Raw genomic sequence first — 25,310 nt, 5'->3', positions numbered from 1 at the left:
TGTTTCAATGATTGGTTGACTCAGTGCTCACTGACATCTGGATGGGTTGCTGAGAAACCCATGGGATCTGTCTTGGTTGCATTTGCTATTTATTGTGCAGTTAGTACGTTCAACCACAGTTTGCCTGTTACTTCACATATACCTGATGCTAATCCTGAACATTCAAGAGTATGTGATAGATATTGTGAATTGTTTAACATTCTGACCTAGTGAAATATGGTAATGAAATTTATTTTGTTTGTTCATAAGCCATGGAACCTTGTGCCTCTATTCTCTCAGGAAGTGTCTTAGATCTCAAACTTTGTCTACTTTAAACAGAAAGTTACTGGTCTTTAACTGGATCGTAACCAAAACCTTGAGGGGGGAGGTTCTGATTCAAGATCAGAACAAGATTTAAAGTATGAATTGTACATACATCCATCTCATTCCAAGATGAGAGGACTACTAATGAGTCAAACTGACTTATTGACCAGACCCCCTTTTTGAATGGAGAGCAGAAATGTTATGTTCTCAATGTTTGAACCATTCAATTATCCTGTGAACATGTTTAAAGGTTTGCTGCAAGATCACTGTGAAAAAAGACAAACAAAAATAGCACGGTCTTCTGTGATAACGCAAACCTCTTGAGAATCTCAGTAATTGCCATGTAGATTTAATGAATACATGTCTTAATGAAACAGTTAGAATTTCCATACCTGTACTCATGCATGATTCCTGTTGAAAATCCTTTATGTTTTTATGGGTGGGATAGAGGGCACCAATAGGGCATCATGCTTGATAAATATTTCATGCTGTTTACAGAAGAAGGTGTTTGAATGGTTGGATATACTTGCTTTTTTGTTTTTCTTTAACCTGCCCACATCAAAGGTGATATCAGTATGTAGCTATACCATTGTACATTGCACTTCCAATTACTAATTCATAGCATCTGACAGGATGAATGTATTTTGATCTAATTTAAAATTCTATTTCAACTTGACGGAACACTAATAATTTTAAATAGTTTGGTTGTTGGAATTGTTTCTTGTGCTTAAGTGTCAGTAGAGGTCGACATTCTCACCTGCCATCTATTCATGTGAGAGATATCAACAGTCTTCAAACGGGCAGTGAGGTTGCTTGGGAAGTGATATGGATGGGGTGTACAGTTCCTACCAGCTGACCTCTGGAGTCACTCAGCACTAAGCCTCCAGCCTGTTATTCATTCTGCTAGCTGAAGGGACACATTTAAAGTGCACTGGGTTAAAGTGGATGAATAAAAGACGAAACAGGAGAAAAGAATTGTTACAAATGGAAGCAAAATATGTACTGAATTGATGTAGACCAGTGCAATCGTAGAATCATAGAATCCTACAATGCAGAAAAGGAGTGTTCAGCCCATTGAGTCTGCACCAACCACAATCCCATCCAGGCCTTATTCCCATAACTCATAGCTAACCTTGCTAATCCCCTGACACTACTTAGCATGGCCAATCAACCTAACCCATACATCTTTGGATTATGGAAGGAAACCGGAGCACCTGGAGGAAACCCACGCAGACACAGGGAGAACGTACAGAATGCACACGGTCACCTGAGGCCGGAATTGAACCCAAGTCCCTGGCGCTGTGAGACAGCAGTGCTGACCACTGTGCCATTGTGCCACCAATGTTAACCCTAGCTCTCCAGAGTTCATTTGATCATTCAGTACCATATAGTGTGATTGACACTGCATTGAGGAGCATTTTTTTTGTTAAATTTGCCTGGACAAATTTGATTCTCATGCTTATTTTATTTTGCCATATTGAGAATGTGTGCACCACGAAAGGTGTACCAACAATTGTTGGATCATTTTTCACATGTTTGGGAGAGCTGCCTAAGCCAGGTGTGAGGGTGTTCTTGAGCAGATGCAGAAGGTGCAGTGCCTGCTTTACGACACTGCTTTGAGATTGGCCTGTCCTGTGGTGCAAACAGTGGATCTGCTTTCTTCAGGAACTGCTGCGGTCTAGCAAGTAGTTGTCATCAGAAAGATAGGTAAGTGGAGCCAGGGGAGCAGGACTGTCTCCCCTCCTCCTTTGGTGCACTGCTTCTTCATCAGGACTCACCTGATGAAGGAGCAGTGCTCCAAAAGCTTGTGCTACCAAATAAACCTGTTGGACTTTAACCTGGTGTTGTGAGACTTCTTACTGTGCCCATCCCAGTCCAACACTGGCATTTCCACATCATCCCCTCCTCCTGGCTCCGTAGAACTCGGGAGAATCACTGCTGCCCTGCTTGGCCACCTGCTACTCACTTGAGATGTTGCAAAGAGGTCAGTGGATCAAGTTGTTGTGATCCTCAAGCTGGCTTGCTCTGGCAGGAGAAGCATGTACGCCAACTGACACAGGCATGCTGCATCCCTCTATTTAAATTGTATCTGATGTAAACATTAACTTTGAAAGTTTTTACTGCAGTGCTTGTGTTTCTGGCTGCGTAGCTAGAGATTCCTGGCTCTGAATGTGGGGGACTGTTGCTGCCAAGTAGTTGTTTACAAAGATATATAATAAAGCATGGAGGAGCTTAGAAGGATTTAATAATATTTTATTGTAGTCAATTCTTTGTGAATCGTTCATGGTTGTTACATGTAATGAACAGTTGTAGTTAAAAGAGAATGCATACTCAGTTGAAGTTCCATATTTTGCAGATCTAAAAATCAAAATGTCATAATTTCTTTTAAGTGATTAAAGTAGTTGTGAGATAGAAACATTGAAACTAGAAAGATGAGTCAGCCATACAGTCCTTCGAGCCTGGTTCGCCTATCAGACCATGTCTGATCACCAAATTCAGTATCCAGATCCTGCCATGTTCCTGTCTATCTACTGATATATTGTGCCTGTTACTGATCCTGATAATCATTATACCTCTGTGCATATTGTAAATTAAGATATTAGTGTTGAAATTCATGAAAATTCCAGATAGCTTTCAGTGGCATCTTACACTTTTTTTCATTTAAAAAAATCAGAGATGTAATAGTCAACATTGAGTCTCACAGGAAATGGACAGTTGTGACATCTCATTGTTTGCAGTGAGGGAGGATTCCAGTATGATGTCACTAACTCACTGCCTCTGATTGTACCGGCATGGCTGTCCCGAAATCGGGGTTGGCGAGGCTTGCAGAATGGCATTCTCAGTTGGCCTCAGGCGCAATCTTACGAACTTTAGGTGGGTGTGCCGGTAAAACTCTGGCCACTAACAACAAATATGACTCAAAAGACACTGCCATTGAATTACCTGGCACTACGTTGGGCAGCTGAAATTTTCAATGTGGGAGAGGTGATTTTTTTTGTGTGAGCCATTGTAAACCATTCATTAACATGCTGAGTGTAGAATGTGTGATTTAATAGAAAATTAATTTGTTGGTGGTAGGGGCAAAAGATCAGTCTCAGTTCAGCTGGAACAATGACCTGCGTTAATACTCACAAATCACTTCATTGATAGGAATCTGTCAACCCTTGCTAATTCACCTGATGAATATGCAGTTGGTGTGAATAGTGACACCTAGCAGAGAACATTCTCATTTCCCACCGAGTCACAAATGTGGTCAGGACCCAAAAGACAATCTTTGATCCTTTATAACACTTTTGAGTTCAGCACCAGTAAAGATGTTAAATGCTAATGCAGCATAAAATCTCAGTGAATGTTATGACACATTCAGTGGTGGTAACTTTGGGTCACAATAGCTGTTGCAGATTCAAAGAGAAATTGAAAGCCTTGACAGTTAAGGTGAAGGAGTAGGCCATTTGACTCCTCTAGCCATCTGGCTTTCCTAAACACATCCTGACCAATTCAGCATTGCTGTTCTCACTCTGACCACCGCCCCCCCCCCCTCCCTAAAGCCCCCAAGTCTTAATGCCTGCATAAATTGAGCAGCGGACTGTCACACTCCTAAATTCATCATTGCTGGACTAGTTTCCCAATTTAAATATGCACAACAACGTGCAATTTGGACTCCAATGGTTTTAAATTAGGGGAATGGTGAAGATATGGAGAGGTGAGTGGAGTTGGACAGTCAGTGTTTTCTTTTACAAATATCATTGCTATTTCATTGTCCGAGGAATATCAATTACTGTAGAAGGGACTTTTCCCACTTGAACAGAAGTCTGCAGCAGAGAACTGATGGCCAATTTGATTGGCCGGCAGTTTTATCATCTCAGCACTGTCATTGGTGGTGTTGATCAGGAATGGGATCACAAGCAGCCCTCAGCTTAGTCTCTCCCAGAGACAAGGACCAGCTAAGCGTGGGGTGGGGAGGGCAGGGTCATCTCACAGTGAGAAGGAAAAGTGCAACCTGGGAATGAGGGAGGGGGTGGGTGGGGGAATTTTGATGACGAGGCTGGGAATTGATGGAACATCTGGAGCAGGCTAACCTGTCAAGCTTCCCTCCTGCTCTTGAACTCCTGCCAAATTCAGCCCAATCATACTATCCCTACAGTGCAGAAGGAGGCCATTTGGCCCATCGCGTCTACACCAACAATAATCCCACCCAGGCCCTATACCCACTACCCCATGTATTTACCCTGCTAGTCCCCTGATGTGAAGGGGCAATGTAGCATGGCCAATCCACCTAACCTGTTTGGAATTAATAATGTCCCTATAAATGTATATGAATATTTAGGATGAATGCTGGAACACCCCCTGCCATTGTCTGCTGGTCTTCTAACTGTGTTTAAATGCACTGCTGGCTCTTCAGCTTTATTTCACTGTCCTAGACAATAATCCACTTTTCCTCTGTGCCAAAGTGCGATTTTCCACGCTTTAGGACCTTAGGAATAGGAGGAGGCCATTTAGTCTCATCAGCCTGTTTTGCCATTCAGTAAGGTGATGATTGATTGGTGACTGAGCTCCATGTACCCACCTTTGCTCCATATTGCTTCAGCAAAGATAAATCTCTCCACCTCAGATTTAAAATTAACAACTGACCCAGCATAACTTACTGTTTGTGCAAAAGAGTTCAAAACTTCTACCATCCTTTGTGTGCGGTGACCTTCAGTGCCTGTACTCTCTGCTGGGTTGCTGAATTCCAATCTGTGATCAGCTGCTGTGTCCTCAGTTTCTGCTCCTTTGCCAGGGAATTTCTCACCACACACTGAACCAGTTCTGGTTTGTTTCTGTTCATTCCCAATCTGCTCCACTGCTGCCTTCCACTCCACCTTCTCCTTTTATCCCTCTGCTAATATGTGCAGAACTAATCACAGATTAGTGGGCCACCTTTTTTAACCAATGCAGTTTTGTAGGTACACCCACAGTGCTGTTAGGAAGGGAGTTCTAGGATTTTGACCCAATGACAGAGAAGGAACAGTGATATATTTTCAAGTCGAGATTGGGTGTGACTTGGAGGGCAACTTGTGTGAGTTGGTGTTCCCATACATCTGCTACTCCTCTCCCTCTAGCTGAAGAAGATGCTGTTGAAGGTGCCATCATGAATGTTGCAGTGTGTCTTGTAGATTGTGCGCGTTGGTGGTGGAAGGGTGTTGGGCTTCTTAAATTCAGCTGGAGCTGTACCCATCCAGGCAAGTAGAGAGTATTCCATCACGTTTGATCAGACTCCTGACTTGTACCACGGCAGGCTTTGAGGAATCAGGAGATGAGTTACTCCCTGCAAAATTCCCAGCCTCTGACCTGCTTTAGTAGCTGCAGTATTTATATGGTTAGTCCAGCTGAGTTTCTGGTCAGTGGTAATTACGAGGATGTTGACGGTGGAGAATTCAACTGTGTAATCCGGATCTAATTGTAACCTCAATCCTACATTCCTGCCTAGCCCTAATAACCTTTCACCCACTTGTATATCAAGAATCTATCTATCTCTGCCTTATATTCAAAGTCTCTACGTCCACTGCCTTTTGAGGAAGATAGTTCCAAAGATTCATGAATCTTTGAAAAAAAAATTCTTACCTCTGTTTTAAGTGAGCAGGCCCTTATTTTCAAACAGTGACTCCTAGTTCTAGATTTTCCAGCAAGGGGAAACATCCTCTCCCAGCCCACCCTGTCAAGAACTCTCAGGATTTCAAAGGTTTTATTCAAGTTGCCTCTAAATTCCAGTGCATACAAGCTTAGGGTGTCCAGCCTCTCATCATAAGACAACCTATCTCAAATAAGGAGACCAATACTGTGTATAGTATTGCTGCTGCGGTCTCACCAATGCCCTATAGAACTGAAACATTGAGATAAAATTCCTGGAATTCCCTGCTGAATACCATCCCAGCAAGTGATATCAGGCAAAAGATTGAGCAATTTAACAAAAGGCCAGTTGCCACGTCCTCATGTATGGGTGGCGAATAAATATGCTTTTGCCAGCTCCACCCATATCCTGAGAACAACATTTTAAAAATGTCAGATTAAAGAGAAATATATTCCAGTGGATTGCAATGTGTATCTGTTGCTGATTTGATAAATTACTCACAATGTTAATGGCTCTAAATAACAGATTTGAAATCAGTTCCTTTAGAAAAATGTCAGAGTTTAATTTCCTCATTTTCCTTAACCGGGGTGTCTAAAAGTAACCAAGCCATGCTTATTAGGAAGGCCCATGATCAATCCTGAATTGACAATTGTTATCCATTGACAGCGTTGTTGTTTTTACAGTAGTGTGACTGACCACTTTCCTGCCCTGATGTTCATGCTGTATGACCTTTCTGATTTTCAGGTTTAGTGGTTGAGGTGTGAAAACTGGTAGTTTTTAAAAATTAGTGCTAATGTTCAAAACCATAAAGTATATAACAATGAATGCCCTTGGGTAAATTAGCATAAGGGTGAAGGTTCTCCCAAAATGGGATATAACTTGATGCTGGAAATTACTTTCCTTTTTTTCTCTTGATGTTGTTGAAAATGTGTTACATCCTTTTGCAATTAATTTCCTGATTCTAATGACCTCAAAGTATAAAGTTTATCCATAATGAGTTATGGTTAAATCTTACTCAAACGGTGTACTTCAAGGTTCTCTGCAGCTTTTAAAAAAATTTATTGACATGTAGCATGTTACTGTCCTTATAAAGCTATAATGATGAACAATTTTATTTTTTAACTTTAATTTTAAATTGGTATTCGATTATGCAATTTTAAAGGATGAAAATGATTAGATGTGTTAAAAATCCAAACTATTGATAGAAAGCTGAGAGGAAAGTGATTTTAATAAGGTATGGAAAGCTTTCCCTCACTGCCATTGACATGGACATCAGACATTTGAAAGTTTTAAATATAGATGCAATTGCTGATATAATTCCTCTTCATATAGAAGAGCTATGTTCTTAGCTGAACGGAGTTTAGGATAATTGTTTAGGATAATTATAGCATTATTGTTTGTTGAAAGTGGATTTTACAAGAACATTTTGTGCTTTTTTTTAAATACATTTTTCAGTGATTGGTGATTTCTCAGTAGATTGGTGCAAGAATTTTTTTTAGAATTTTTCCAGTGTTTATTAACTGCAGTACATTGTGAGGAAATATCTTTGCTGGGGAGTGACTGATTCTGCGTTCCACTGTGCTGCTCATCAGCAGAACCCAAGACAATATGTTGCAGTCCAGCATTTCAAATAGATGAATAAAATCAGAATTAACTAAATCTGCTTTTTATGGCTCAAGTGGTTTCATTAGACTTGAGCACTCTGCTACAGTTCTTTAATGAATGCGTGCCATATGCTTTAAATGTTCTGGTCAATAGCTGATAAAAAAAATGCAGTATAATAAAGCCAGGAGAAAAAAAGATGTCCTTGTGATAGGTCTCTGTCAAAGGAGTTGCTTTAAATTCAGTAACTACTATCTAGACAATATGGTTTGCAATTTATGACCCAAAGGTAGTCATACATTATTGGAATATAGCCTACTGAGCTTCACATTACACAGATGTGAAGCCCTGATTATAGTTGCTTCATAATTAACAGTGATCAGATTTGTTTTGTGGCATAAACGGTGCATGTGTAGAACATTAACCATGGCGCACACTCATTCAAATTCAGCTCAAGGGCTCCGTGGCAGACGGGTCACGAGCTTCAGGGAGTAGAAGCACCAGCTCCTCCATATGTTCTTGCTGCATCTTACTACAACTACGAGTGCAAGATAAGTTCCCAAAAGAACCAAATCGTGTTCTGTAATTACAGCACCACTTTCTGCAGGATAGAAATGAGGAAAAGCTGAAACACTCCCTCATCAGATAATTTGTAAATTACTTTACATGGCGGATGCCTAACTCAGTTGGTTTCAACTGCTGAAATTATAAATAATTGTAACAGATGTGGCAATATGGCTGGCCTCCAATAAATGAGACCCTTGATAATATAGCCGACCCTTTGACAGGCCAATTTAATAAAATGTGAACAAAATCTTCTTACTAATAATTTATCATCCTGTTTCCCTATTGGACAAACTTAATTACCCTAGCAGTTAACAAGGTCACACCCAGATGCCAACCTCTGCTACAGTTTTGATAATACAATCAGCAATTGAGGGGCGATGAAAGCTTTGTTGTTTTTTCATTACCTGGCTACAGATAAGCACAGGTGGCTGAGCCTTGCTTGTCAGTTCTTAATAATTATAGACCATTACGGAGTGCATAGTTAGCACATTGAAGAGTGCATATTAGCATTTTTTTTTATATGACTGAGGTGTGCTAACTTATCAGGGAGTATATCCCGTGTGACGACGGAACTTGTGCTGTGTTCTAGCCTGTGTTGGAAATGCAATGCTGATTCAAGGCAGAGTGGGACTTTTGTTTTGGGTTGATCTCTTCTGATTTGACATTGCAAAGGTTAACACTACATCCAAACGGAGCAAACCATTTCATTGCTCTAAACATTTAGTATTGAATTTTGACAAGTGCATTTCAGCAGAACACAATGATTTTGTTTTAGTGATTGGAATTTTGCATCTGTACAAAAGCTAATTCCTTCACTGGGGGGGTCCTTTATTCAATTTACCTAGAGACAGTAAGGGTAGATGCATGTCTATCATTTTGTGCATGTTTAATAGTCGTCTAAGCAAATAAGTGAATTTGCTTGTTGCAGCCTAAATTTCTGAAAAGCCCTGGGGGGGTAGTTTTGGTTCCTCTTCTTTGACCATATTGGCTGTATTACCTGCACCATGACAGACAAAATTGTGACCTGTACAATGGATGGAAACAAACTGAAGCTTTAATTGTTTGCAGCTCTGAAACCAAGTCCATATAGAGCAGTAAAATGGATGCTGCCTTTTTATAGAGCAAACAGTGATATGTTATACCCTCAAAATATCAGGATTGGGCCTCAGCCCTGTGTTAATTTCATAAGGGACTACTTGTGGATGTTTCAACTGAAGACGAGGTCAGTACCTTCAAGGTATACATAAACCGCTGCAAATTAAAATGGACCCAATATCATCATAACTATATATGAGCTGATAAATTCAGACCTTGGTGTTGTAAGTAACATTTTAATTGATAATTGGTATTGTCACCCTTACACTGAATGTTTATCATGCTTAATATCAAAACAGATTTAATCAGTTCAGTGCTGAACTAAGAGGCTCGTATGTAGAAAAACATAAACAAATGGGATAAAATTGAAAAAGTTAGTGATTACATCTTGGCAAAAAAGCTATTTTACAAATAGAATTTTGGCATATGGCAGAGTTACACACTACTAGCTATACCTTCATATAATTGACTCTCCGGTAACTCTGATAACATTTATTGGAGGTGAAGATGATCTACGTTAGGGAGAAAACATCACTTCGAAACCTGGGATTTTATTTGCATAAAAATGCAAATAATCCAGAAAATTCCTCAGCTTGCAGCCTTGTAGCCAAGGAAAAGAAATCAAGCATTGAAAATTTTATGATCAGAGATGTGCAATAGATTTTACAGTCACTTCGGATACTAGCCTTCACTGAAATAAGACCAGACCTCCAAGGCTTTGATTTAGCTTGTACGCATATAAACTCATTTTGTGTTAAAGGAAGTCACATACCGCTCGTGTGCAAATTTGAGGTGCTATCCCTTGATGATTGGCAGTTGAAATGATCAAAAAATAATGAAGAATTTTACTCCACACTGAAAATAATTGATTGACCTTTCTTGGATAATGATGTTAAGATCTGTGGAACCAAGGCAGATTGATGGATTTAAGATTCGGACCAACCATGATCTAATTGAATGGCAGAACAAGGTCGAGAGACAGAATGGCCCCTTGTACCCTTGCTCCTAATCGTTGGTTTTATTCTTTGTACGTACTTTACCGTTCGCGTTATCTTTCCTTTTGTTTTTTTTGTGGGTGTGGTCAGTGCTGCAAAGGCCAGAATTTGTTGTCTATCTCTAATTGCCCTTGAACTGAGTGACTTGCTAGACCATTTCAATGGGCAGTTAAGTTCACATGTACACCAGAACAGGCAAAGATGGCAGATTTCCCTCCCTAAAGGATATTAGTGAACCGGATGGATTTTTCTGGCAATTGATGGCAGTTGTCATGGTCACCATTATGAAAACTAGCTTTCAATTCCAGATTTTATTAATTGAAATTAAATTTGATCAGTTGCTGTGGTGGGATTTGAACCTGTATCCCTAGAGCATTAAAAGAGCATTAATTAGCATCGATTACTCGCCCAGTGATGTTACCAGTTTGCCACAGTCTCCCCATTAGAACTAAATTAGACGTATCTAGTTTTAAAAATTGGAAAACTAAAGAAAAATGAACATTCTTAAAGTTGCTTGGAGTGTTTTATGCTTAATAAATGCTTCAAAAGTTTTTGTTTGCCCTTTGCTAAATTGACTCACCAGTTAAAGAAATGAATCAATCTACATATTGAAGTGTCAGTTTTGGATATGGATCTGCCTCGGTTTTATCCTGTCCTGTATCTCTGAATCAGGAAGCATTTATTGTGAATGTATCCATTGGTTTGGAGCATGAGGAAGACCACAAGAGAACAATATAGTAAAAAAAATTCTAAATCACGTCCTGGGCTGTCTTTTAAAAAAAAAACTGTAGCCAAGACGTATTGCTTTTTTGAAAAAATCTACGTAGTGAAATATTTGTTTGGATTTTCTTTGATCCATTCTTCTTCCCATTTTGATTTTAACTGATTGGTGTAATCTGATTTTGGCAGTAAATTATATAATATCTCATGTCCCGTTTCTGTATCCTGGTAGAAATCCAAAATGATTTGAATGGCCTGGTCAGTGAAATCCTTTTATTCTGTTCAACCAGCAGACGCAGCATGATTCCTCCAGTGATTTAAAATACCTAGTTACTACACAGAGAGCTGAGATAAAGTTATTGAAGGAGAACCTGAAAGAAACAAGTGGAAAATTAATGGAACGTGTTGCTGATGACAAACTACTGGAGCTAAAGTTTGCTGTTCGAGATCAGAAAAGGCAGAAGGTATCTTTTATATTATTATGTTTTGCAATGATCCACTGCCAGGGTATTCCGAAGTACAGTTTATAGATCTTGAATTAGGAAAATTATTATTTGTTGACAAGCAGTGTGTGTATTTTACCACTGCAGACTTTTTCATTGCTTTAATGTGCTGTGGGTGTGTTTCCCTTTGCTAGTCACAAAAACCAATAAGCATAAATTACTGGGGGTGGGCAATAAATGCTGACCAGCCAGCGACACCCATGTCCCACGAATTAAAAAGAAATGTCAGTTTAGGGAAGATTGCAGAGGTTCAACTATTTCATACAGATTAGATCATTTGACGTATTTTGTCAAATATGTATATTGCAGCAATATTCATGAACTTTATGCCATGAAAAAGCAGCTATTTTATCTACTGTAGAAGGCCTGAGACTAATTATAGTTTGACATTATCTATTATATTATTCATTGGGGGACAGTCTTGGTAACTGGGAATAATTAGCAGATTTTACTCAACTGATTTGCCCTCTGTGTTCCAATGGTTATTTTGTGCAACAGAAATGATTTTTCCTACTGGTCCTGTAATAAACATTTTCTGTAATATTGTACATAATAGTATTGAAAGACACTGGCAGTTATTAATAGCAAAGAAAGAATACGACATACTAAATCAGTGTCCTGTTATTTTGCATGACATCTCAATTTATCCATTTAGTTTTGTAACTACCTGCACAGATGCATCAAAGCAGCATAAATATAGGGAGGATCATAGTATCCCTTATAGTGCAGAAAGAGGCCATTCGATCCATCAAGTCTGCAGCGATTCTCCAAAAGTGCATCCCACCCAGGCCTTCCCCTCTGCCTTATCCCTGTAACTCCCTGCATTTACTATGGCTATCCATCGAACCTCCCCATCTTTGGGCACTAAGGGGCAATTTAACAGACATGGGGAGAACATGCAAGCTCAACACAAACAATCATCCAAGGCTGGAATTGAATCCAGGTCCCTGTGAGGCAGTATTGCTAACCGTTGTGCCACTTTGCCCTCCATAATTCAAATAAAAAAGTAATCCAGCTAAACTGGTGCACAGCTCTGCAGACGTGCAAACAGGATTGGAGAATCCTCATTACAAGTCCAATGTAAGACTTACATTTATATAGTGCCTTAGAAGACCTTAGCATGTTCCCAAAGTGCTTTGTATCCAATCAATTATTTTCAAAATTTTGTCACCATTGTAATATAAGAAATACAGCAGCCATTTAATGCACAGAAGTTCCCACAAACAAAAATGTGACAATGACTCAGCCTATCTACTTTTTATTGCTGTTACTCAAGGGGTAAATATCGTCCAGAATACTACTGTTCCTAGATAGTGCCATGGATCATTTACATCTATCTGAGAAGGCAGGTGGGACTTCAATTTAATGTCTCACCTGAAAGAGACTGCATCTCAAACTGAAGTGTCAGCATTGACTTTGTGCTCAGGCCTCTGGATTATGAATCCACAACCTTTCCAGTTCTGAGGCAGGAGCACTGCTACTGAGACCTGGCTAACACAAATGTTTCAGTGTAGAAATCCTGCTGCCATGGACCCTGTATGAAACTTACTCTGCTTGGGAATACAAACATGAAACAGTTTGCTTTGATATAAGGAGAAACAAAATAATAGAGTTGTTCTGTAATTCAGTGTTACGTTGCAATTAACCAAACCTTGATCCTGCTGGAAGCTGAATTACATAGCAAGTGAGAAAACTAGTATAAGCTGAAAAACCCTTCCAGAGGAAGTTGATGCAGCCTCAGAAGCTGTAAACTCAGTAATAACATTGATTACACTGCCAGGATACATGAGAACAAGTGGTTACATGGGCTTTATAATTTAAAAAATACATTTAACCAACATTCCCATACTTGAATTTAGAAGGGCTGAAAGATATGCTGATATACAAGTGTATGGAGAATTTGCAAGACCACAAAAAGCTTAAAGGGAAGTACAAATTTGAAGACGTAAAATATGTTTTGCAATATCTCACTTCAGGAAATGTTAAGGTTTGACATTTTATTTGCTTTATTTTGGAATATTTGATAGATGTGGGATGATTTTTTTCATTTCAGAGGGTATTTGTGCAAAGGCTTCCTCTTTGTTATTATTTCTTTGCCTATTTTCTTACTACTTTATCATTAGCAGCAGATAATCATCGTTAGAAATAGAAATGTTTTATTGTAGCACCATCCACTTGAAAACTGCACTTAAGAAAAATTTCCAGGAGTCTAAAAACAGCTTTGGGTACTTTCCTTCACTAGGTTTTAATTTTTCCTTTTATAAATGTTTATCTATGCAGGAGTTTTAGAAAAATGTTTTCCCCACTTTTGACTTTCTTTGATGTAACGACAATTGCTAATTAATAGATCATGGATGGGAGTCTCCCAAAAAAATTCAAGGTGTCGAATTCGTGTAAAAACTGGAGTAAATTCCACTATTATTTTCACCAACCGCCCTTGTGGTTGAGAGAAGAATCGCTCTAGCACCACATTCTCCCCCTTGTTGAAGCGCCACTGTTGAGAACCTCCAGACATTTACTGGGACCAGCGAGTTCACATGAGGGAGTTCCAGATCAACAGCATCAAAACCCTGCAAACTTTATCCTCTTTTTTATGACGCTTGCCGTCCACAACATATTTCTGTAGACACCCTATCTATTTATCGTGTGCATGTGTGTGTGCGGGAGAGTGAGAGTAGCTGGTGCCTGTTACTCATTATAACAACATTCTGTGGTATTGGTCTTTATGTAAAGTGTCTTCCTTGAAGCCTGGTTCCAGTCTCTGTTATTTTGGGTCTAACAACAGCAAAGTTTTCCACTCATGGAGTGGGAGCCTGAGGGGTAGCTCAAAGAGTAATGAATAGATAGGTGGAGTCAGAGTGAGGGAGTATAATGAAGTCCACTTCATGGTTGTACTCATATATGTGAATGCACAAAGTATAGTAAATAAGATTGGTGAGTTGCAGACCCAGAATTCCATGTGAAAATATGATGATGTGGCGATAACTGGATCAAGGGGGGCTAGAATTGGTTGCTCAATATTCCTGGGTATGAGGTTGTTGTGGGAAAATCACCACGCGGAGCCAGATCTAAGATCCAACACGCGGTTTTATCGGACAAAGCTTTGGGAGAAGCGCTGGGCTCTCCGCAGTACACGCAGTCACCTTCTCAACTATACAATGGCAATTGAGCATCATTTATACTTTAACAAATAATAGACAAGTACGGACATCAACAGTTAACACATTGTTATACATAAAGTAGATACATTTACGCATTTATGCCCCCCATCAATGACTGATCTCGTTACTGAAACTCATTGTTTTGGCTCTGTTTTATCTCAAGCTAAGGTGCCTCAAGATCTGATCTATTTTCTGCAGTAATGGAAACAGTAACAGGCTTTAACTCTTTGTTGTGCAATGTCTGTGCCCCAAGTCAGTACATCTTAATGTCTTTGTGCCAGGTCACCATCTTGTATCCTTTAATTTTAATTTTACTCCCACAACTCCCCCTTTTGGTCAGGACTATGATTTAATAATCCGATGGATCAACAATAGCAGCATTGTGGGTCTGGCAATTGATGTGTCTGACCCGCAATCAACAGGTCACACGCTCACAGTAGACGCCCAACTTCTCGTCCTTTCCTTTATTGTCACTGTCTTCGGGAGTTCCCATCAGGAGTTCTTCTTTGGTGTTCATGCTGGCCCTCGGCACAATCCGAGTCATTGTGACTTTACAGCAGACGTTAAGATATCGACAATTAGACAACAGACAACTATTACTGCAATGAGAATGATCAGCCCATGCATTAAATAGGACCCCCAGGATCCCCCCAATAACCATTCGAGCCAGCTGTTCCCCTTCTTGGGCCTTATAGAATAAATTATTCATTAGCCCTGTCAATCTTACAATCGCAACAACATAGAGTAATACAATTATATATGTGATCGAGGGGCTTGCTGCAATGGGGTGCAATTTGGATGTGACTTTATTGAGGCCGGTGTAGTTTATCATGAGCCTGTAACTTCCATCTGGTTTGCTCACTGGCCAGGTTGGGGAGTTAGTTTCCCTCAGGATTCCTTTCTCCACTAACCCTTTAACTATTTCTACTACAACTGCCTTTGCTTCCCATTCTATCGGATATTATCAGTGGGGCTTGTTCTTCGGTACAGGCACCTTTATTGGGTCAGTTTTGGTTAGGCCAGTGTCTAATTTTGTTTCGGCCCATACTCCGGGTATAGAGGCACAAATGGCTCCAAACCCCTCTGTTTCTAGTCATTAATCTCTGGTTGATAGTTTTGAGGTGATTTGTGAGTTTTCCTATTCCGGTTTTTCGGCCTTTCTGTTTGGCCAGATTAATTCTCCCTTCCCACAGTCAATCAAAATCTCATACTCCTTAATTAAATCATTCCCCATTATTGTACCTCGTTATTTTTACATACATAGAATCTCACAGGTATGTACAAATTATTTATTTCTACTTACGTGGCCTTGCTCAGGCAGGTGGGTGTTTTGTTCCCTCCTGTCCCTGTTAAATAAATCATCTTCCTTGTGGTGGATGAGGGAAGGTTGGTGACAGATATAGATGCTCCTGTGTCCATCAGCATCTCACATTGCCTAACCCCTACTAGTGCAGACACATAGATCCTTCCCCCCTTCTTCCCCTTTTAAATGGGGGCTGCAGGCCGTCAGTCTTGCTGACCTTGGAGGTTCCGATTCTGCTGTGGACATGGATCAGGGTGGGCGTCTCCCATGCTTGGCCCAACATATTGCTTCCATGTGTCCTTTTTTATTACAGTAATTACAATGTCCCCCACTCTTTCCAAATTTATTTCCTTTTCTTGGGACCCAGCACTCCTTTGCAAAGTGCCCTTGTCAACCATAATTGTGACAGGTCGGTTTAAGCTTAGTCGCACCCTGGTTCTAGGTCAGAGTGATCAGCTCCTTACCGCATTGTTTTAAAATGTGATAGACAAGTAAGCAAACTACACAAACTTTTATGCAGATGGCAAACTCTGCGTTTGTTCGCCGCTACAGAGTTTGACGCTAAATGACCTTTATTACTTGTGCTTCATGATCCTAAGTGCCTTGGTGCCTCTACGCCCACTTCAGAGTCCTGACCTTTATGTGGGGGATTTCTGCTCTTAATAACTGGTCTAAGGCTGCGTGTTTGAGACAGGCACTTCCTTGTCCTTAGTCGATCAGCACAAGTAACAATCAGTTCCTGTATCTATCTGATAGTACCATAAATTCCCCCAATTTTCATCCATTTTTAACTGCATTGTTGACTCAGTTTGACTTCCACACATTCAATAATCTCTACTCCAGTTCGACGATCAAGGCCAATCGACCAACTCACCAGGTGAGGTCCTGTCTGACTACACCAATTTATTGTGGGAAAATCACCACTCGGAGTCAGATCTAAGATTCAACACGCAGTTTTATCGGACAAAGCTTTGGGAGACGTGCTGGGCTGTCCGCAGGGCACGCAATCACTTTCTCAAATATACAATACAATTGAGCATCTTTTATACTTTTACAAATAATAGACAAGTACAGACATCAACAGTTAGCACATCGTTATATATAGATACGTTTATGTATTAATACCTCCCATCAATGACTGATCTCATTACTGAAACTCATTGTTTTTGCTCTGTTTTATCTCAAGCTAAGGTGTCTCGGGGTCTGATCTATTTCCTGCAGTAATGCAGACCCTAAGAGGCTTTAACTTTGTTGTGCAATGCCTGTGCCCAAGTCAGTACATCTTAATGTCTTTTCTCAGAGTCCATTTTGTGCCAGGTAACCATCTTGTATCCTTTAATTTTGATTTTACTCCAATAGAGGTGTTCAGAAAAGATAGGGAAAGGAAGGAGTGGAGGATGGTTGACGGTATTGGTCTCGAAGAACATTGCAGCGCTGGAGAAAAAGGATATCCAAGAGTCAAGGAACAATAAGTGTGCAGCCATATTGCTCAGTGTGATCTATAGACCACAAACTAGTGGGAAGGATGTAGAGGAGCAAATCACAGAATCCCTACAGTACAGAAGGAGGCCATTTGGCCCATCGTGTCTGTACCAACCACAATCCCACCCACGCCCTATCCCCGTACGCCACATATTCACTTTGCTAATCCCCCTGACACTACGGTCAATTTAGCACGGCCAATCAACCTAACCTGCACGTCTTTGGAGTGTGGGAGGAAACCCACGCAGATCGGGGAGAACGTATAAACTCCACACAGACAGTGATCTGAGCCTAGAATTGAACCTGGGTCCCTGGCACCATGAGGCAGCAGTGCTAATCACTGTGCCACCATACCGCCCAAATTTGCAGGGAAACTTCAGAAAGATACAAATATTACAGAGTAGTTATAATGGGGGACTTATTACCTGAATATAGACTGGGATAGAGATAGTGTAGAGGGCAGAGAGAGGTAAGTGTTCCTAGATTTGGTTCAGGAGAATTTTCTACAGTAGAATGTGTCCAGTCCAACAAGCAAGGCTAAAATTGCCCCTTAATGTCCTGAGATGCATAGGTTAGAGGGATTATTGGGTGAAGTAGTCGGGATATGGGGGTAGGGCCTGGGTGGGATGGTGGTCAGTGCAGACTTGATGGGCCGAATGGCCTCCTTCTGTACTGTAGGCTTTCTATGATTTCTATGATAGAGAAATCATTTTGGCTTGACAAGATATTTGTTAGAAAAAAAATTATTGTATCACAAACTACCTGTAAGTTTGATAAAGTTAATGAAGAAACCAGAAGCAAGAATGTCAGGGATTATTGGAATTTACTCAAAACCAGAGTGAGAGTTCCAGGAAGAATTGGAGCTTTGTTAAAAACCAGAGCGAGGACAAAGTCAGAGTTAGTTAACATTTTATTGTGTTTACTTAACATTAGTTTTCAGTAAATAAATAATTTGAGGCGTGGCAGAGTTGTTTATCCATTGATTAGACACCCTGTCTCGTGGTATTTCCAGAACACTATCAAATCCTGGAAGCTACACGTGCAGAAAGTGCCACCAATTGTACAAAACTGAGTGCTATATGTTTGAACTCGCGGAGCAGCTCGTGTCACTGAGGTGTATTTGTGAGGATGAGAGCCATGTGGATAATGTTATAGAAAGTGGCCACTCTGCAACTTAAGAAAGAGCAGATGAGAGGGACTCGTTGGTTGCTAGACAGACAAGAAGGAGAAGGCAGGTATGGCGGAATCCCCTGAGGGTAACCCGCTTCCTGAGAGCTACTCAGTTCTGAATACCACAGGAGAAGTGGGAGAGCAGCGAATATCATGACCATGACTGTGCAGGGAGGCAAGAGAAAAGACAGAATTGCAATAGTGGATTCTAGGGGATTCTATGTTTAGGGGAACAGACAGGCACTTCTATGTTTGCAGATGTGATTTCAAGCTGGCATGAATCCCACCCAGTGCAAGGACCATGGCTATCACCAAATGGCTTCAGAGCATTCTGGAGAGTGAGCGTGTACAGCCACAGATTGTGATTCAGATTGGTACCCCAGTGATATAGATAGAAAGAAGGATGAAGCCTTACAGGCTGAGTTTAGGAAGTTGGGAAATAGATCAGCAAAAAGGGTTTCAAGGGTAATCTTGGGATTATTCCCAAGATTACATGCTAATGAGTGTAGAAACAGGGGAATGCTTCAGATGAATGTGTGGCGGGAGACATGGTGCAGGAAGGATGGTTTCAGATTTCTGGGGCATTGGGATGTTTCTGGGGAAGGTGGGATCTGTATAAGCTGGACACTTGAACAGAATTGGGACAGATGTCCCTGTAAGATTTATTAGTGCTATAGGGGAAGGTTAAAACAAGATTGTCAGGGAGATGGGAACCTGAGGGAGGATTTTGATTAAACAAATTCAGAGCATGGAGTGGGAGACAAAAGTTAGCGAGTGTCTCTGAAAGACACAAGAAGTAAAGGTTAAAAGGTTTATAGCACAGGAATGTGGTAATGTTGAAAGGTATTTATTTAAATACAAGGATCATAGTAAGTAAAGCCGACGAATTGAGGGTTAAGATAGACACATAAGAGCATAGAACGTTACAGCGCAGAACAGGCCCTTCGGCCCACGATGTTGCGCCGACCAATTAAGAGAAAAGCAATGACCCTCTAACCTAAACCAATTCCTTTCCATCCATAAACCTATCCACGGACCTCTTAAACGCCCTCAAACTAGGCACATCTACAACTGCAGCAGGCAGGGCATTCCAATCCCTCACCGCCCTCTGGGTAAAGAACCTACCTCTGACATCCCTCCTATAACTACCACCCCTTAATTTAAAGCTATGTCTCCTGGTGCTAGCTTTCTCCATCCAAGGAAAAAGGCTATCACTCTCCACCCTATCTAAACCTCTAATCATCTTATATGTTTCAATAAGGTCTCCTCTTAGTCGCCTTCTTTCCAACGAAAACAACCCCAAATCCCTCAGTCTCTCCTCATAGGACCTTCCCTCCATACCAGGCAACATCCTAGTAAACCTCCTCTGCACCCTCTCCAATGCCTCCACATCCTTCCTATAATGTGGGGACCAGAACTGTACACAATACTCCAAGTGCGGCCGCACCATAATTTTGTACAGTTGCAACATGACGTCGCGGCTCCTAAATTCAATCCCCCTACCAATAAATGCCAGGACACCGTATGCCTTCCTAACAACCTTATCGACTTGATTTCCAACTTTCAGGGATCTATGCACATATACACCTAGATCCCTCTGTTCGTCCACACTATTCAGAGTCCTACCGTTAGCCCTATACTCTACACATCTGTTATTCCTGCCAAAGTGAATTACCTCACACTTTTCCGCATTAAACTCCATCTGCCACCTCTCGGCCCAGCTCTGCAGCTTGTCCAAGTCTCTCTGTAAACTATGATACCCCTCTTCACTATCTACCACTCCTCCGACTTTGGTGTCATCAGCAAATTTACTAATCCATCCTTCTATACCCTCATCCAGACCATTTATAAAAATTACAAACAGCAGTGGCCCCAAAACAGATCCCTGAGGCACACCACTTGTAACCGAACTCCATGATGAATACTTTCCACCTCCTTATCATCAGTATTACAGAAACCTAGCTTAAAGAAGAGCAAAGCTGGCAGCTCAACAACCCTAAGAATAAGGTTTTCAGGTTGAATAGGGAAGGAGCTAAAAAGGTGGGGATGTAGCATCATTGGTTAAAAAATCAGTTACAGCTGGGAGGAGGGATAATAAACTAAATAAATTATCACATGAGGCCGTATGGGTTGAGCTCAGGAATAAAAGGGGCAGCCACACTGCTGGGATTGTACCATAGACCCAATGATAAAACACCATTGACTGGAAATGTTAACTATGTTACTTCTCCAGTGACTGCCTGAGTATTTCCTGCATTTTTTTTCTTTCTTTCTCACATCTCCTTGCAGTTGGTTATAGAGTAGCAGTGCTAAAGTCTGGGGAGGTGGTGGGAAAGTGATATTGACACTGGACTATATGTGGAGGTAGATAAGTAAGCAAATGTTTGAGTGCAGAAATAATTGGGCAATAATAGTCAACTCCCCTAAAAGGAACTGGGATACCGACAATGTAATGTGCACAAAATTCTTAAACTGCATTCAAAAGAATTTTTTTATCCAATGTGTAACAAGCACGACAAAAGAAAGCATGGTTCTAGTTTAGTCTTCAGAAATAAGGCAATCAAATGGATGAAGTAGCAGTGGGGAACCATTTTGGAAATAATGACCATAATATAGTTAGAATAAAGATAGAATAGGAGTCAAAGTTTCCAAAGCTGAGCGGTGACTTGGCAAAAGTGGACTGGCTACAGGTACTTGAAGGGAAATTAGTTACAGACCAGGAGGTGGCATTCAATAGTGAGATTCTACGGGCACAGTGTAAGCATGTTCCCAAAAAGGAAAGGATGATACTGCCAAACCGAGACCTCCCTGGTCATCCAGAAGTGTACAGGCCAAGATAAAGCAGAAATAGAAAGTTTAGACAGCCATCAAAAGCTTAATACTGTGGAAAACCAAGATGAGTGTAGAAAACAAAGGGGTGAAGTGAAATTGGAAAGCAAAGATAGGATATCAAAATATTGGCAGGTATAATCCAGCAAAACCTAAAGTTAAGAGCAGGAGGATAATCAAGCCAAGGTATAGGGCCTTATTGAGGTGCACAAGGTAAATTATGTATGGGACACAGAAGATGAGAACAGGCTTCTCAGTGAGTACTTTGTCTCTGTCTTCATTAAGGAGAGGGATGATTCAGACATTCTAGTTAGAGAGAAGTGTGAAATTTTTAGATACAATAAGCGCAGTGAAACGATAAGCACTGGAGGAGCTGACATCCTTGAAAGTGGATAAGTCACCAGGGCCAAATGGATTGTACCCTAGGCTGTTAAAGGAAGACAGTGGGTAAATAGCAGATACTCTGATCATTTTCCAATCCTGACTGGATATAGGTGAGGTCTCTGAGGTGTGAAGGTCTATGAAAGTTGTTCTATTACTGAAAAAGGGTGCAAGGGATAGGCCAAATAAGTATCGGCCAATCAGTCTGATTTCATTGGCGAGAAAGTCATCACTTAGGAACAGATTAATCAGGGGTAGTCGGCATAGTTTCTTTAGGGGAAGATCGTGTCTTATTAATTTAATTTTTTTTTGAGCAAGTAACAAGGAGAATTGATGAGACCAGAGCAGTAATGTTGTCTGCATGGATATTTAGTAAGACATTTGACAAGGTCCCACATAGTTGTTTGGTCAGAAAAGTAAAAGCCCATTGGATACAGAATGTGGCGAGTTGAATCCAAAATTGGTCAGCGACAAAGGATAATGGCCGATGGATGTGTTTGCTTAGCGTTGGGCCCTTACTGTTTGTTGCATCTATTAATGATTGAAATTAAATGTGGGAGGCATGATTAGGAAATTTGCACATGGCGCAAAAGTTGTCCATGTATCATCAGTTGTGAAGAAGGTAACTAACGATTCCAGAACTGTGTAAATGGTGGGCATAAAAGTGGCACATAGAATTCAATCCAGAGAATTTTGAGGTAATGCATTTGAGAAGGGCAAACAAATCAAGGGAATGCTCAATAAATGCAAGGATATTAGAAGGGGGTAGAGGAATTGAGAAACATTGGAGAGCATGTCCACAAGTCCATAAAGGTAGCAGGACAAGTGGATCAGGTAGTAAAGAAAGCATCTGGAATGCTTTCCTTCATTGAACCAGATATGGAATATAAAGCATGGATATAATGCTGTAAAACGCTGGTTAGGCTGCAGCTGAAATTTTGTACACAGTTCTGGTCGTCACATTACTGGAAGGACATAATTATTCTGAAGAGAGTACAGACGAGATTTATGAGAATGTTGCCAGGACTGGAAAACTGTATCCAGGAGGAGAAGTTGAATAAACTGGGGTTGTTTTCCATAGAAAGAGGACTGTAGACAGGGCTTTAAACTAATTGGGGGGGGGAGGGTGCGAGGGTAGGTGACATTACGAGGCCTAAAGTTAAGGAGAGGGTACAGGTAAGGGTGGAGGCCGAGGATGTCCCAATAATAAAGGGAGTAGGGGGCGTGAGTATGAATAGGGTCCAGGGGAAGGCTGGGATGAAGGCACTTTATCTGAATGCACAAAGCATTCGGAATAAAGTGGATGAGCTGGTGGCGCAGATTGACACAAATGGATATGATCTGGTGGCCATTACAGAGATGTGGCTGCAAGGTGACAGGGACTGGGAGCTGAATGTCCAGGGGTATCAAGTGTTTAGGAAGGATAGGCGGGAGGGAAAAGAGGGGGGCGTACCTCTGCTGATTAAGGATAGCATCAGGGTGGTAGCAAGGGATGATATTGGAGCCAAAGAGCAGAAAGTGGAATCGTTGTGGGTAGAGATTAGGAACAGCAAAGGGAGGAAGACGCTGGTGGGTGTCGTCTATAGGCCCCCGAATAATGATCTGGAGGTGGGGCGGGCTGTTAACGCGCAAATAAGTGCAGCGTGCAGGAATGGGACGGCCGTAATTATGGGGGATTTCAATCTGCATATTAATTGGTCGACCCATGTTGGACGCGGTGGGCTCGAGGAGGAGTTCTTGGAATGCTGCCGGGATAGTTTCCTTGAACAGTGTGTGTTGGAGCCGATGAGAGAGCGAGCTGTTTTGGATCTGGTGTTATGTAATGAGGCGGGTAGAATCAGGGACCTTGTGGTGAAGGATCCTCTTGGGGAGAGTGATCATTGTATGGTGGAGTTTCTGGTGCAGATGGAGGACGACAAAGTGGGTTCCCGGACACGCGTCCTTTGTTTGAACAGAGGGGAGTATGGTAGGAATGTGGACTGGGAGAGCGCGTTGGAAGGTAGGTCTGCTGAGGAGCAGTGGAGGATTTTTAAGGAGATCTTTCTTGGTGCTCAGCAGAAATTTATTCCGATGGTTAAAAAGGACCGTAGGAGGAGAGGTAATCAGCCGTGGATAACGAAGGAGGTGAAGGAAAGTGTTAAATTAAAAGCGGAGGTGTTTAGAGTAGCTAAGAGTAGTGGGCGAGAAGAGGATTGGGAGAGGTTTAAATGTCAACAAAGATTGACAAAGAAATTGATAAAGAAGGGTAGGAGAAACTATGAAGCTGGGCTAGCGCTTAATATAAAAAAGGATAGCAAGAGTTTTTATAAATATATAAAAAGGAAAAGGCTGGCTAGGGTGAACGTTGGACCCTTAGAGGATGAGAAGGGGGACTTAGTGGTAGGGGATGGGGAAATGGCTGAGGTCTTGAATAACTTTTTTGTTTCGGTCTTCACGGAGGAGGACGTGAATAATTTGCCGGGTGTTAGAGATGGAACGGTGGTAGGACTAGAGGGTCTTAATGACATTACTGTTACTAGAGAGGTGGTGCTCGGCAGACTGGAGGGGCTGATTGTGGACAAGTCCCCAGGACCGGATGGAATGCACCCGAGGGTTCTGAAAGAAAAGGCGGAGGTGATAGTGGATGCCTTGGTGGTTATTTTCCAGACGTCGCTGGATTCCGGGGAAGTGCCGGAAGATTGGAAAGCGGCTAATGTTACGCGTTGTTTAAGAAGGGTGCCAGGCAAAAGGCGGGGAATTATAGGCTGGTTAGTTTAACGTCTGTTGTAGGTAAAATGTTAGAATCCGTCATCAAGGAGGAAATAGTGAGGCATCTTGAGGGGAATTGCTTGATAGAGCAGATGCAGCACGGTTTCGTTAAGGGGAAATCGTGTCTGACAAATTTACTTGAGTTCTATGAGGATGTGTCTAGGGCGGTGGATAGAGGAGAGCCGGTGGATGTGGTCTTTCTTGATTTTCAGAAGGTGTTTGACAAGGTACCTCACAAGACGTTATTGCAGAAGGTCAGGGGGCATGGAGTTGGGGGTAGGGTGTTAGCCTGGATAGAGGACTGGTTGTCAAATAGGAGGCAGAGAGTGGGGGTCAATGGGTGCTATTCGGATTGGCGGTTGGTGACTAGTGGAGTGCCTCAGGGGTCGGTGCTGGGGCCTCAGCTATTTACCATTTATATAGATGATCTGGAGGAGGGAACCGAGTGTATGGTGTCGAAATTTGCTGATGACACCAAGATTGGTGGAAAGGCAAATTGTGTGGAGGGTGTGGAGAGTCTGCAGAAGGATCTAGATAGGCTGGGCGAATGGGCCAGGAACTGGCAAATGGAATTTAATGTTGGCAAGTGTGAGGTGGTCCACTTTGGTAGGAAGAATGGTAGGAAGGACTATTACTTACGTGGAGAAAAACTGCAGCAGGCGGCGGTGCAGAGGGACCTCGGGGCCCTTGTGCATGAGTCGCAAAAACCCAGCTTGCAGGTGCAGCAGGTGGTCAGGAAGGCGAATGGGATGCTGGCCTTCATAGCGAGGGGGATTGAATATAAAAGTAGGGAGGTCTTGCTGCAGCTGTATAGGGCATTGGTGAGGCCGCAGCTGGAGT

At 41.6% G+C, this 25,310-nt stretch overlaps 1 protein-coding gene across 2 annotated transcripts in view; it reads left to right on the top strand.

Moving 5' to 3' along the window:
- Nucleotides 1-25,310, top strand: part of cntln (centlein, centrosomal protein) — a 337,725-nt gene that overhangs the window by 93,778 nt on the left and 218,637 nt on the right. Inside the window, exon 10 of one of the 2 annotated variants that reach the window (XM_080188296.1) lies at nucleotides 11,187-11,357. In XM_080188296.1, the coding sequence (XP_080044422.1) occupies nucleotides 11,187-11,357 (171 nt within the window). Of the gene's footprint in view, nucleotides 1-11,183; nucleotides 11,358-25,310 lie in introns of both variants that reach the window. The other variant, XM_080188295.1, reaches the window with a different exon arrangement.

Source organism: Carcharhinus amblyrhynchos, chromosome 5 (assembly GCF_965287045.1).
Source record: "Carcharhinus amblyrhynchos chromosome 5, sCarAmb.v2.hapA, whole genome shotgun sequence".
Classification (NCBI taxonomy): Eukaryota; Metazoa; Chordata; class Chondrichthyes; order Carcharhiniformes; family Carcharhinidae; genus Carcharhinus; species Carcharhinus amblyrhynchos.
Note: the sequence above shows the minus strand (reverse complement) of the source record. Positions and strands in the feature narration are given on the sequence as shown.